At 43.6% G+C, this 13,948-nt stretch overlaps 1 protein-coding gene and 1 non-coding gene across 2 annotated transcripts; both read right to left on the reverse strand.

Annotated features, from left to right (window-relative positions):
* Positions 1-6,662: 6,662 nt before the first annotated feature.
* Positions 6,663-9,938, reverse strand: RPL30 (ribosomal protein L30). The gene is made up of 5 exons (XM_081505215.1): positions 9,901-9,938; positions 9,742-9,793; positions 9,201-9,346; positions 7,499-7,629; positions 6,663-6,762 (listed from the first exon to the last, which is right to left on the reverse strand). The coding sequence occupies exons 2-5, from the start codon at positions 9,760-9,762 to the stop codon at positions 6,713-6,715; spliced, it is 348 nt and encodes a 115-aa protein (XP_081361341.1). The 5' UTR covers positions 9,763-9,793; positions 9,901-9,938; the 3' UTR covers positions 6,663-6,712.
* LOC145511809 (small nucleolar RNA SNORA72) lies at positions 6,942-7,073 on the reverse strand. Its single transcript, XR_014058183.1, has one exon. It is a non-coding gene; the product is annotated as a small nucleolar RNA SNORA72 (small nucleolar RNA).
* Positions 9,939-13,948: the final 4,010 nt, after the last annotated feature.

Here is a 13,948-nt window from a genome sequence, read left to right on the forward strand (position 1 = left end):
TTCTGTGTAAAATTCTTAATCTTAAATGCAAGATATGTATACATGAGAAATGGCTAAAATAACGTAAGAAAAAAATGTTGAATCTCACTGAATCAGGAAAATGCAGGTTAAAGCAATCAACTTGGCAAAAGTTAGTGTCTGACCACAGTATCGGTAAGGCTGAGGAAACACGGGGCTCTCACACACTGCTAATGAGAACACAAATGGGCAGTCTCTGGAGAATAATCCGTCTCTACCTAGTAAAACTGAAAATGCAGCCCATTCCCTATACTCTAGCAACTGCACTTACAGGTATCTAACTAGATGATTTTCGCACATACATACAAGGAGGCCTGTATGAGAATGTTACTAGAGTTTGTAAAAGTAACAAATTACAAATAACCTAATCATCACCAGAGGGGGAACAGATAAATCGTGGTATGGTCCATAGCTCAGAAATACTATGCAACATTTAAAAGAATGTACTCAATCTACATGTACATGGTAAAACTTGAAAACAAAGATAAATTTTAAAAGCCAATGGGAGGACTTCCCTGGTGGTCCAATGGTGAAGAATCTGCCTGCCAATGCAGGGAACACAGGTTCAACCCCTGATCCAGAAAGATCCCACATGCCTTGGAAGAACCAAGCAAAATGTGCCACAACTACTGAGCCAGTGCTCTAGAGCCAAAGAGCCGCCAACTACTCAGCCACATGCAGCTACTCCTGAAGCCCAAGCGCCTAGGGCCCGTGCTCGGCAACAAGAGGAGCCACTGCAGAGAAGCCCGAGCACTGCAACTACAGAAAGCCCATCCCCAGCAACAAAGACGCAGCACAGCCAAAAAACAACCATAAAAAAAAAAAAAAAAATCCTCCCAAAGGGCAGTGTAGCAGAGTAGGAAGACCGTCTCCTAGGCCTCCATCGTATCTGGAAACCATCTAATTCTTTCCAAGTATATAAGTTGTGATTCGAAGTCTTAAACCTTCAGTTTATATTTATATTTGAGTCCTCCATGTGATACTGAACACAGGATCACTTTGGTTTTCACCCAAAGTGTGGATGTGGGTTGGCACTACCATTCGAGATGCAATCCTAGTTTAGCCGTTGCTTCCAGTTGTCTCGTCTACTTTGCGTTGAGTCCTGGCTCCCTCTAGTGCCTCTAGACGGCATGCACACAAACACACTCGGCCGCTCCCCCTGCCCACCCCCAACATGCGCTTTAGCTGTTTAGTACGTTTCATTGTACCGTTTTCAACTTTCTCCAACTTGGAAAAGAAGGTGCCTTCGTGGAAGACGAAACCTCCAACTAATCCGTCAAATTCACATAGTAACCCAAGGTATTTAACTTGAGCATTGTCTAAAATTTAACATAGTTCTCGGACTTCCCTGGTGGTCCAGTGGGTAAGAATCCGTCTGCCAGTGCGCGGGACACCGGTTCCATCCCTGGACCGGGAAGATTCCACATGCCGTGGAGCGAGCGAAGCCTGTGCACCGCAACTGCTCAGCCCTCGCTCTTGAGCCTGCGAGCTGCAACGACTGAAGCCCGTGCGCCAGAGCCCGTGTTCCGCAAGAGAAGCCACTGCAGTGCGGCAAGAAAGATTAGCCAACATTCACTGCAACTAGAGAAAGCCCGCACACAGCAGTGAAAACCTAGTGCGACCAAAAAGAAAAAATAAAATAGTTCTCCATTTCTCGTTTGCTCTCTGTGTATCTCAGGTATAAAGGTTTTGCTTTCCACTTTCACTATTTGTGTGACCAACCCTCATCTAATAGTAGTAACTCAGGGCTCTAATCAAGTCGGTGGAGTATAAGGATGTGGAAATCATCTCTTCCCACAAATACATCAAAAACACACTGACGTACGCAACAGTTCTCACAGAAGACCTGCTGAACACTAGCAGAAGACCTCAGACACCTGAAAAGACCTCCACATAACCGTGGGTGGGACGAAAAGAAAAAGCAGGATGGAACCTAAGAGGAGTCACCAGGACAGAAAGGGAGCTTCAGGGGCGAGTGTCACAACTGGTGCGTGACAGAAAAACAGAGACAGAGCTGCACAGTCTGTGCCGCCTGCCTGCGCTGCCCGGCCCGAGACACACGTCTGCAGGCACAGCTGGGGCCGGGTGCGGACACCTGGGGTTAGCGCACAGAGCTGGGGAGAGGGCTGGGGCTCAGCCGCTTGGAGACAGCCAGAGAAGCCAAGTGCCGTTGTTAAGAGGAGGGACAGGGCCCACCGTAGCAGCCTCTTTGCTCCCTGCGCCAGCCGGCTCCGGGATCAGGTGCCGGACGCAGACTGACACCCGCACTGCCAGCTCTGTAAACGGGGTGCTGCAGGATTGCTGTTCAGTCACCCCGCTGTGTCTGACTCTTTACACCTACACTGCCTGCTTTGTAAACTCCGTGCTGCGCAACATCCAAGTGGAAACCAGGTGCTTCCGTGGCTGAGATGGATCTGCTCTTGGCAGATGTGGGCTTCCTGAGGGCATCCATGTGGGGGCTAGGCTGGGACAAGGTCTGGGCTGCCTCCGTCGCTCCCGGAGGGTCTAGGTGCATGACTATTGCGCTCCTGGGACCGGACTAGAGTGGATCTGCATGGTGGCCTTGTGAGCCCGCACACTGGGTGACAGGTGACAACGCGGCCCTCTCCTGGTTGACAGCTCTGGTAGAGGAATACTCAGGGGCTCTTCTCCAGGTGTGAGCGCTCCAGTTCTGCCTACCTCACACCACAGCTCAGAAACACGACTCAGAAACGGATCTGGGGGCCTCTACTCCAATAACCAGGGAACAGACTCTGTCCCCAACAGGGCTGAGGCAACTACAGAGCAAAGAGGAGGCCCCACTCGACATCCACCACAGACTGGTCATCACATCAGTCACACTCTTCACCAAAGGGATATTTAAGGCACACTGAGGAAAGAGGCAGTAGGCATTCATACAAAACACAGGCCTCACATCAAAAATATTAAATCCATGCAGACTACACAGGGACATTCCCACACACCCCTCCAAGATCACAGTAAGTAACTGTTTCTCCTAAACTCACAGTAAGAGAAATACAAGTAAATTGAAACAGAAGGACCACTCCCAGTTAAAAAATCAAGAGAACTCCCCTGAAAGAACAATGGAACAGATCTCTTCAGTCTGACAGACATCAAGTTCAAAAAGGAGATAATGAAAATACTGAAGGAATTAGTGAAGTCTATGAATAGAAATGCAGATTACTGTAAAAAAAAGAACTACAAATTATAAAGAGGAGCCAAGAAAAATCAGAAAACTCATTTGCCAAGATGAAAGCTAAACTAAAAGGCAATGAAGACCAGATTAAATACTGCAGAACAAATAAGTGACCTGGAAGATAGAATAAAAATCACCCAATTAGAACAGCAGACAAAAAGCCAGAATTGGGGGGGGGGGGAGATGAAAGCATTATGAGACAGGTAGGATAATATAAAGTGTGCCAATCTACACATATATAGGAATTCCAGAAGGAAAAGAAAGTGAAAAGGTTTAAAAAAAAAAATGTACTCAAAGAAATTATGGCTAAAACTTCCCAAACCTAAAGAAAGAAACAGATATCCAGATACAGGAAGCAAAGAGTCAGTCCTTCAAGTATTTTTTCTGATCACAGTGACATGAAACTAGAAATCAACTGCAGAAAAAGAAATGAGAAAAAAAATGGTTACATGGAGACTAAAACAACAAGCTATTAAAAAACCAATGACTCCCAATGCAGGGGGCCCTGGTTCAGTCCCTGGTCAGGGAAATAGATCTCACATGCTGCAACAGAGAGTTTGCATGTCACAAAGATACCACATGTCGCAACTAAGACCCAGAGCAGCCAAATAAATAAATAAATAAAAATAATTAAAAAAAAAAAAAACCACCAATGAAGCAAAGATGAAATCAAAGAAGAAACTAAAAAATACCTTGAGACAAAGGACAATGAAAACACACCCATACAAAATTTATGGGATACAGCAAAGGCAGTTGTTAGAGGGAAGTTCATAGTGATACAGGCCTTCCTCAAAAACATAAGAAAAATCTCAATCTTACCTATCACCTAAAAGAATTCAAAAAGGAACAAAATCTAAAGACAGCAGAAGGAAAAAAATAATGAAGATCAGAGAGGGGACAAATAAGATTAAAAAAAAATTGAAAAATCAATAAAGCCAAGAGCTGGTTTATTGAAAGGGTGCTCAGTCGCATCCAACTCTGTGGTCCCATGGACTATAGCCTGCTGGTCTCCTCTGTCCATGGGATTTCCCAGGCAAGAGTACTGGAGTGGGTTGCCATTCACTTCTCCAGGGGATCCTCCTGACCCAGGGATCAAACCCAGGTCTCCTGCACTGCAGGCAGCTTCTTCACCACTGCGCCACCTGGGAAGCCCTTGAAAGGGTAAACATGGTCATGCTCACCAAAAAAAGAGAAAACCCAAGTAAACAAGAGGAAGAGGACTTCCCTGCTGGTACAGTGGCTAAGAATTCACCTGTCAATGCAGGGGATATGAGTTCGATCCTTGGACAGGTGAGATATCACAAGCCACAGAGCAACTATGCCTGTGTGCCACAACTACTGAAGCCAATGGGCCTAGAGCCTGTGCTCCGCAACAGCAGTCGCTGCAATGAGAAGGCCATGAACTGCAACCAGAGTAGCCCTTACTCTCCTGCAACTAGACAAAGCCAGTGCACGGTGACAAAGATCCAGTGTAACCAAAAACAAAAATAATAAAAACAAAGAGATGAAAAGAGAAGTAACGACTGATACCGCAGTGGAACAGAATACAGAGCCCCAAAATAAACCTACCTGCCTATAATCAACTGGGGCTTCCCTGGTTGGCTCAGTGAAGAATCCACCTGCAACGTGAGAGACCCAGGTTTGATCCCTGGGTAAGGAAGATCCCCTGGAAGGAATAGCTACCCACTGCAGTATTCTCGCCTGGAGAATTCCATGGACAGCGAAGCCCAGAGGGCTACAGTCCCTGGGGTCACAAAGACACAAGACTAAGACACCAACATGCTGACTTTAAATTCAGTAAATATTCGACTTTTTGGATACTGTACTGAAGGCACTCACATCTCCTGTGTCTCATTCCTCTACCATCAAAAATTGCCTTCACAAGTTGACTGACTCGAAAGTCCAAAAGACATTTCTAACACTTCTGCAAACTTAGAACCCAACACAACATGTCCTGAGTATACCCCCCAGCAACATTCAAACTCTATAAATCTGAGTCACCATTTCCCCCTAATTCCTTTCAGTGTTTCAAAGGGTATTATTACATGTGAGAAAAAGATTATACAGGACATACTTGGGAGTTGTAGTATGTGGTATCCCCCTAATTTGAATGCCAAACCTACTTCACAGTACATCTTTTAGGACTGAAAATATATAAAACACACTTTGCGGAACTGTGAAATACTGAAGATCTGGGAATATTCTGAAGTTTTTCCAAGTATATTTTTTCTACAAAGGCTTCCCAGTGACAGACTTTTATTTTCTAGGACTCTTAAGATTATTGCAGATAGTGACTGCAGCCATGAAAACCAACAGGACACTTGATCCTTGGAAGAAAAGCTATGAACAACCTTGACAGCATATCAAAAAGCAGAGACATTACTTTGCCAACAAAGGTCCGTCTAGTCAAAGCTATGGTTTTTCCAGTAGTCATGTATGGATATAAGAATTGGACCATTTGAAAGCTGAGGGCTGAGGAACTGATGCTTTTGAACTGTGGTGCTGGAGAAGACTCTTGAGAGTCCCTTGGACTGCAAGATCAAACCAGTCAATCCTAAAGGAAACCAGTCCTGAATGTTCATTGGAAGGACTGATGCTGAAACTCCAATACTTTGGCCACCTGATGTGAAGAAATGACTCAGTGGAAAAGACCCTGATGCGGGAAAGACTGAAGGTAGGAGAAGGGGACGACAGAGGATAAGATGGTTGGATGCTATCACCAACTCGATGGACATGAGTGTGTGAGCAAGCTCCAGGAGTTGGTGACGGACAGGGAGGCCTGGTGTGCTGCAGTCCATGGGGTCGCAGAGTCGGTCACAACTGAGCGACTGAACTGAACTGTACTACTACAAACCCTTAATTCATTAAAGTTCAATAGAATTTCTCTCACCCTGTGAAAATCCGGAGGTGGAAGGAACCTATTTCACTTAATCCTCTTTGATACTCAGATTCAGTGGATTTAAAGTGGACTGTAAAACTGCAGTTCTGGTTAGATTCTGGGTATTGACCCTTGTTGCCTCTGACGTACTCAACAAAATGACAACAGTATCAGAGACTTCTCTGGTGATCCAGTGGTGAGGAATGTGCCTTGCAATGCAAGGGACACAGGTTTGATCCCTGGTCGTGGAAGTAAGATCCGACACGCTGCAGTTAAATCTGTGTGCATACTGCCACTAAGACCCAACGCAGCCCAATAAACACTTAAAATGACAGCAATATCCTGGGACTGAAATTATGAAAACTAAGTTTTAAAAATCTAGTACTGCAAAGGAACTCAGTGCACTGCCTTTACAAAAACAGGGAAAGTGAAACTGGGATATCTGGCTCTTAACCCACAAGTTTTGCCACTGTATCTCGATGCCCCATCCTCACTAATCTAGCTTCAGGCAAGTATACTGGAACAAAAGAAATGAAAATAAATAAATACATAATTGCAATGAATACAGTGTTTTTAAAACAAGCTCTGGCCAGTTTTATTAAAGAAAAATTGTACATGATTTACTTTTCACCCGTCTGTTCTGGCATGCTTCTAATAATATCAGAATCACCTAAAAAATAAAACACAGTAATTTTTACAACTCATTTAATGGCAACTGGTCATCATCAAACTAGCAATGGTTATCTTCAAAAGTTATCACACTAGCTGTGCTACCATTTCTCAAGGTTGATCAGATACCTAGAGTCACAGACATTTCCCACAGATGATGCGTCATGTAAATCAGACTTGGTTTATCACCAGCATTTATAAAACCAGACCTAGGCAAAGAACTAGGTCTGGGGACACATGCATGGTCTTAATATAGCGAATGTTTAGCCTGCCCTGATTATTACAAAATCAGAACAGCGAGAATATTCGCAGTAGCTTCATGAATTAGAAATTCTTGAGTTCAAAACATGACATGTATTTGTAGGCCCTTTTTTCCCCCCTCAACCTAATTTTATCTATTTTCAGGCAGGCAGTAAGGATTCCTTTCTTCTGTTTCACCTCATTATTCTCCCCCTTTATAATTTCACCTTTTACCAAGGCCCTAAGACATAATTTCTTAGGTGCAGTATGAAATTAATCTCATGATCTCAAAGTAAAGAGAATTTCATTTATAACAAAGATAATTATGTACTGACATTCACTACTAACTCTTCATTACATAAGCCTTCAGGATATCCCTTGCTATATACAAATTCTCAGTATCTGAACTTAGGAACCAAAGACATTTGTATAGTAAGAAATCCTTGTATTACATCATAAAAAAAAAAAAGACTTATTTTATGACTGAAAAAGCATACCTGGATCAATGATAGCCAGTGTGCATACTCTGTAGTATTTTCCACATGCTGTGCCCAATTCAATATTATTGCCACTGTAGTGATGGACACCAGTTTTGGCCAACATGGCATAATACTCTATTTCAGATTTCCTTTGGGAATTAAAAAAAAAAAAAGGCAAATAAATACCATACCAAGTGACACAGATTAAACGTTACCTCTCTCATTAGTTCCAATGTTGGTAAGGCCTTCAAACAGAAAGCCACTTATTATTCTTAAAAATATCATGTTCATTATCCAACACCAACCATCCTTTGGGTCCTCTACAATATATATCTGTGCTCACGGAACAATAGGGTACAGAATAAAATCATCGTTTGCTTAGCATTTACTATATGCCAGACACTTCACATTACATAATTCCCATGACAATGTCTAAACCATTTATATCACCCTCTGGTGCTCAGTCCTAGATGGAGAGTAATAGAACAGGTATACCTCAGATACTGCAGATTCCTTCCAGACCATTGCAATAAATCAAATATTGCAATAAAACTAGCTCCAGGAATTTTTAAATTTCCAAGCGAATATAAAAGTTGTTTAACATATATGTAGCCTCTAAGTGTTCAACAGCATTATGTCTTAAAAAAAAACCCCAATGTACATACATAAATTATTTTATTGCAAAAAAAAAAAACCCAAAAAACCCAACCATTAACCATCACCCGAAACTTCAGGGAATTGTAGTAGTAACATCAAAGATCACAAATCATCATAACAACAAAGAAAAAGTCGGCACCTACAGACTTATACAATGCAAGGTTGCCACAAGCTTCAATCTGTATTAAAAACAAAGAGCAACTATGAAGTGAAGAAAAGCTAAATGCAATAAAATAAAAACAGGCATGCCACAGGCTTGCACTTGCCCAAAGTTAACGTTTTTGTGACCACTAAGTAGGTAGAGAGCCATCAAGAAGCTTGTTAAAAACGCATCAGGCCCCAATCCAGATCCATTAAATCTGAACTTGCATTTAAACCGAATCACTTGCGATTGCATGTACATTCATGCTGAAAAACACTGCTCTAATAGGTAAGTGTGAATTTTTTGGAGTAAGACCAAAGGTTTGGGATGGGATGGAAGAGAGCTCTCCAGGCTTTGCCCACTAGGTATAGACACCATGTATGAAATGCTGTGAGGTTATACATTACGGTAGAAAATCAACAAGCACAGGGGACTGAAAACATGGCTGATACTCTGCATGGTCCAATTTGAACTTATGTACAATACCTCATAAGTTCAGCTTCAAAACAGTGAATCAGGCAAAAACTGGGTGAACTGGGAGCGTGCAGGTCCACAGGCCAGCCTGAACTCTTCTGATCTTAGCTTCTCTATACTACAAGTGGTTCATAAAATGAAGTCCTTTTAAAACACCTCAAAGTTAAAAGAATAAGCAAAAAAAGGCAGGACATAAGGAAAAGCAACTTACATTTCTGCGCTACCCTCAAACTTTCCCCTTCTTTGGTTTCTGCCACACATTTCTCCCAAAGAGAATCTCATAGGAGGAGACACTATCAGGGGGAGAATCCTGCAAATGTGCCCCTGTAATACAAATTCTACTTGACACCCAGTTCATGCTACCCAGATTGCAAGCTCACACTCCTGGATATTCGCTCACGACGAATTTACAGTGGAGGACACACACCCTCAGGTTCTTTCAATTACCTCAAGGCTGGGCAGTTGTTGGCGAGGATGACCAGTTTCGCTTTGCCTTGTCTGATCATTTTCAGAGTCTGTTTGTACCCCAGCACGTACTTTCCACTTTTCATAACCAGCTGGAGCCTAGAGTTGATCGACTCCAGTGACTTTTTCTACAAAGCAAACATTTAATACGAACTTGAAGGCCTTGTTTGTAACCACTCAAAACTGGATCCAGGGACTTCCCTGGTGGGCCAGTGGTTAAGTCTCCCGCGCTTCCAAGCAGGGAGCACGGGTTCCATCCCTAGAAAGGGAACTAAGATCTCGCAAGCCACGGTCAAGAAAAAAAAAAACCCCACAAAACTGGATCCAGCTTCCTGGAACCGGAGCCCCTCAATAAAACCTCCGAAGTAGAGGGTTCCAAGGCACTGAGAAGGTCTCTCGGGTTCTTTTTGGAAGCCTCCAAAGCTATCGGGGACGCTGTCCGCCCAAGGTGCTCAGATTTGCCCGCCCCAAGACTCATCTCTCCACGTGAAATAGGCTTCCGGCCCCGGCCTGCTTCACTTACCGTCTTCTTTGCGGCCACCATCTTCCTGCCTTAGATGCGGGACGTCCCCAACCTAGAACACAGAGGACAGGACAGGAAGTTTACTATCCGAAGTTCCAAACCGGCAACTCCCTGGGCTCCCCGCGCTTCCAAAACCTCGGCCCGGAGGAGCCCACTCACCAAGAGCAGCCGCCAAGATGGCTGGGGAGCAAGAAAGGAAAGCGTTCCCACAATTCCAAGCTCTTCACGGCGGGGCCGTGCGTCGTCACGCCGCGACCGGAAGCGGAAGCAAATGTCCAGCGGAAGGGGCGGGACAAGAAGAGGCGGGGCGGTGCTGGTTACTATGGCGGCTCAGACGTGACTCTTTGCGACTGTAGCCCGCAGGCTCCTCTCTCAGTGGGGATTCTCCAGGCAAGAATACTGGCGTGGGTTGCCATTTCCTTCTGCAGGGGATCTTCTGACTCAGAGATCGAACCCAGATCTGCATTATAGGCAGGTTTTTTTGTTTTTGTTTTTGTTTTTTTTTTTACCGCCGGAGCCACCAGGTTTTGCAGCCGAGTGGTCTGAAATCTCCCCTTGCTGTGTTCTGCTTCTCTGAAGCTGCGCGCTGCGGAACTCAGGAAAGTGGAACAGGACGGGAGTTGGAGAAGCCGACTGAGAGTGAAGCGGGAGGACGCTGAGAAGAGGCTGCGTCTGGACCTTGGCCTCAGTGCCACAGAGCGCACCTCTGCCCGAATCCCCGGCTCCTAGGAGACACTGGGAGGACCCAGGTGCGCCTCAGCTCCCTGGACTACCCTCTGCCGCTGGCTCCCTTGAACTCACCTCTTCTGTATCGATGTCAGTGTGAACGTGTAAGCCGGAGCGAGCGATAAAACAGGTCTAACTAAAAATCTTTTTGTTGTGAACGTTGGATATCGATTTTAAAAAAATAGCCCAGTGACGAATCATTCAGAATATTAGGCACAGAAAGCCTCTCACCACCACACACGCAAGCAAAAAAAAAAAAAAGGTAAAAATCAAACCAATAAGTAAGCTATAATCATGTGTCAACTTTTAGGAATCTGTCCTACAGAGGCAATCACTCGTGCCCAAAGACATGAGAATAGGGATATTTATTTCAGCATTGGTTTGCAAAACAGAAATGGAAACATCAAATGTTCATCATTCTTAACCAATATATATGTTTGCATATGCAGAAAATTCATGTCTTGGGACTTCCCTGGTAGTCCACCCTGCAGGGCAGGGGACTCTGGTTGGATCCCTGCTGGTAGGGGAACTGGGATCCCACCTGCCACAGGGCAAGTAAGCCCAGGCGCCACAACTAGAGAGCCTGCACAGGGAAAGGAAGACCCAGTCTAGGACAACAGAATAAATAAATAAAATAATCTTAAAAAAAAAAAAAAAGAAAATTCAAGTCTTGGAAATTCCCTGGTGGTCCAATACTTAGGACTGTAGGCTTCCACTGCAGGGGGCATGGGTTTCATCTCTAGTCAGAGAACTAAGAGTCCACATGCTGAAGAGCCAAAAAAAGAAAAACAAATTCAAGTCTGGAAAAGTTAATCATTGAAACACATCTTTGGATGAGAGATGAGAAGAGTAGGTGGTGAGAAAAGAACATTTAGTTGTACTTTATATCTCTCAGCATTGTTTGAATTATTTAAGCATTCATTGTTATGTAAAGAGCTCATTTTTAATAAAATAGTGGTTGATTTAAACAAATCTTGTGAAACTTCAGTTATTTCTTAAAGCAGTAATTTTCAAAGTATGGCTTCCAGATCACCAGATTCAGAACCACCTTGAATTCTGACTCCTGGGCTCTTGAATTCTGACACCCAGGTGTGTAAAGAAATCCTGGGATGTGGGGCCTGGAAATCTGAGCTTAATAAGCAACCTCTATGGTTTTTTTAAATGTATTTATTTGGCTGCGTTGGGTCTTAGTTGTGGCACATGGTATCTTTTGTGGGGGTGCCTGAACTCTAGTTGTGGCTTGGGGTTAGTTGCTCGAGGATGTTAGTTCCCCGACCAGGGCTGCACACCAGGGCTGTGTGCAGTGGATGTTAGTTCTCTTCCTCAGTCCCACTCTTGTCTCCCCAACCTCCCCACCACAACCACTCACACACACTAAAGTCATCCACGGCATTGCAAAACCCAAACACTAGTGGAAGAAACACTTGTCATGCAAGAATGACTGTCAAATCCTTTGGCTTGTGAAGATTTAGTAACTATTTCCACACTTGTACTTTTTAGAGCTGGAGTTGGCAAGCTTTTTCTGTAAAGAGCCAAATAAAGATTTTAGACTCTGGGGCTGCATGGTCTCTGTGGCAGCTACTCAACTCTGCTGACACAGCACAAGAGCAGTCAGAGACAATATGTAAATGGATGAGCATGGCTGTGTTCCAATAAAACCTTTACAAAGTCAGGATTTGGCCTGCAGGCCATAGTTTGTTGACCCCTGTATTGGAAGATTACTATTACTTTTATTTAAAATAGCTACTTTAAGTCATCCCTTTTCTAAAGAGATAAATGAAGTATTTATGGTGCCCCCTGCAGTGGAAGCCCAGAGTCTTAACCGCTAGACCACCAGGGAAGTCCCTGCAACTTTCAAAATGCTAAATACATGTAAATAAAATCCTAAAATAAATGTAGATAAATAAATGGAGTAAATGCAGCAAGTGAAAATCGCTCAGTCATGTCCGACTTTTTGCGACCCCATGGACTATACAGTCCATGGAATTCTCCAGGCCAGAATACTGGAGTGGGTAGCCTTTCCCTTTCCCAGGGGATCTTCCCAACCCAGGGATCCAACCCAGGTCTCCCACATTGCAGGTGGATTCTTTACCAGCAGAGCCACAAGGGAAGCCCAAATGCAGCAAAGAGTTAATAATTGTTGAATTTAAAGTCAAAGATAAATGAGTATTCGTTGCACTATTCAACTTTTTGTGAGTTTGAAAATCTTCATACCAAAAAGTAAAAATCCAGTGTGTCTTTTACACTTACATCACATCTCATTTTAGAATAACAACATTTAAATACTCAGGAATAATTTGCTATATAGATGGGCTTCCCAGGTGGCGCTAGTGGTAAAGAACTCTCCTGCCAGTGCAGGTAGATGTAAGAGACGTGGATTCCATCTCTGGGTCGGGAAGATCCCCTGGAGGAACATGGCAATCCACTCCAATATTCTTGCCTGGAGAATCCCATGGACAGAGGAGCCTGGCGGGCTACAGTCCATAGGGTCGCAGAGTCGGACATGACTGAAGCAACTGAACATGCATGCATGCGTCTTTTTTTTTTAATTATTTTTTATTGAAGGATAATTGGTTTACAGAATTTTGTTTTCTGTCAAACCTCAACATGAATCAGCCATAGGTATACATATACCCTCTCCCTTTTGAACCTCCCTCCCAATCTCACCCCTCCAGGTTGATACAGAGCCCTTGTTTGAGTTTCCTGAGCCATACAGTAAATTTCCGTTGGCTATCTATTTTATATATGGTAATGTAAGTTTCCATGCTACTCTTTCCATACATCTCACCCTCTCCTCCCCTCTTCCCATGTCCATAAGTCTATTCTCTATGTCTGTTTCTCCACTGTTGCCCTGTAAATAAATTCTTCAGTACCATTTTTCTAGATTCCGTATATATGCGTCAGAATACGATATTTATCTTTCTCTTTCTGAATTACTTCACTCTGTATAATAGGTTCTAGGTTCATCCACCTCATTAGAACTGACACAAAGGCTTTCCTTTTATGGCTGAGTAATATTCCATTGTGTATATGTACCACAACTTCTTTATCCATTCTTCTGTTGATGGACATCTAGATTGCCTCCATGTTCTAGCTGTTGTAAATAGTGCTACAATGAACAACGGGATACATGTGTCTTTTTCAGTTTTGATTTCCTCGGGGTATATGCCTAGGAGTGGGATTGCTGGGTCATATGGTGGTTTTATTACTAGTTTTTTAAGGAATCTCCGAACCGTCTTCCATAGCGGCTGTATCAATTTACATTCCCCCCAACAGTGCAAGAGCATTCCCTTTTCTCCACACCCTCTCCAACATTTACTGTTTGTAGACTTTTTGTGCTGGCTATTCTGACTGGTGTGAGGTGATATCTCATTGTAGTTTTGATTTTCACTTCTCTAATGCATGCATGCATCTTGCAAAGAGTTTTGAGAGTGGTCACTGAAGCACACTGGTCAGAAGTTTAATAGCTCCACTGCAATGC

This window comes from Giraffa tippelskirchi, chromosome 6 (assembly GCF_054371585.1).
Source record: "Giraffa tippelskirchi isolate mGirTip1 chromosome 6, T2T-mGirTip1v1.2.pri, whole genome shotgun sequence".
NCBI classification, from domain to species: Eukaryota; Metazoa; Chordata; class Mammalia; order Artiodactyla; family Giraffidae; genus Giraffa; species Giraffa tippelskirchi.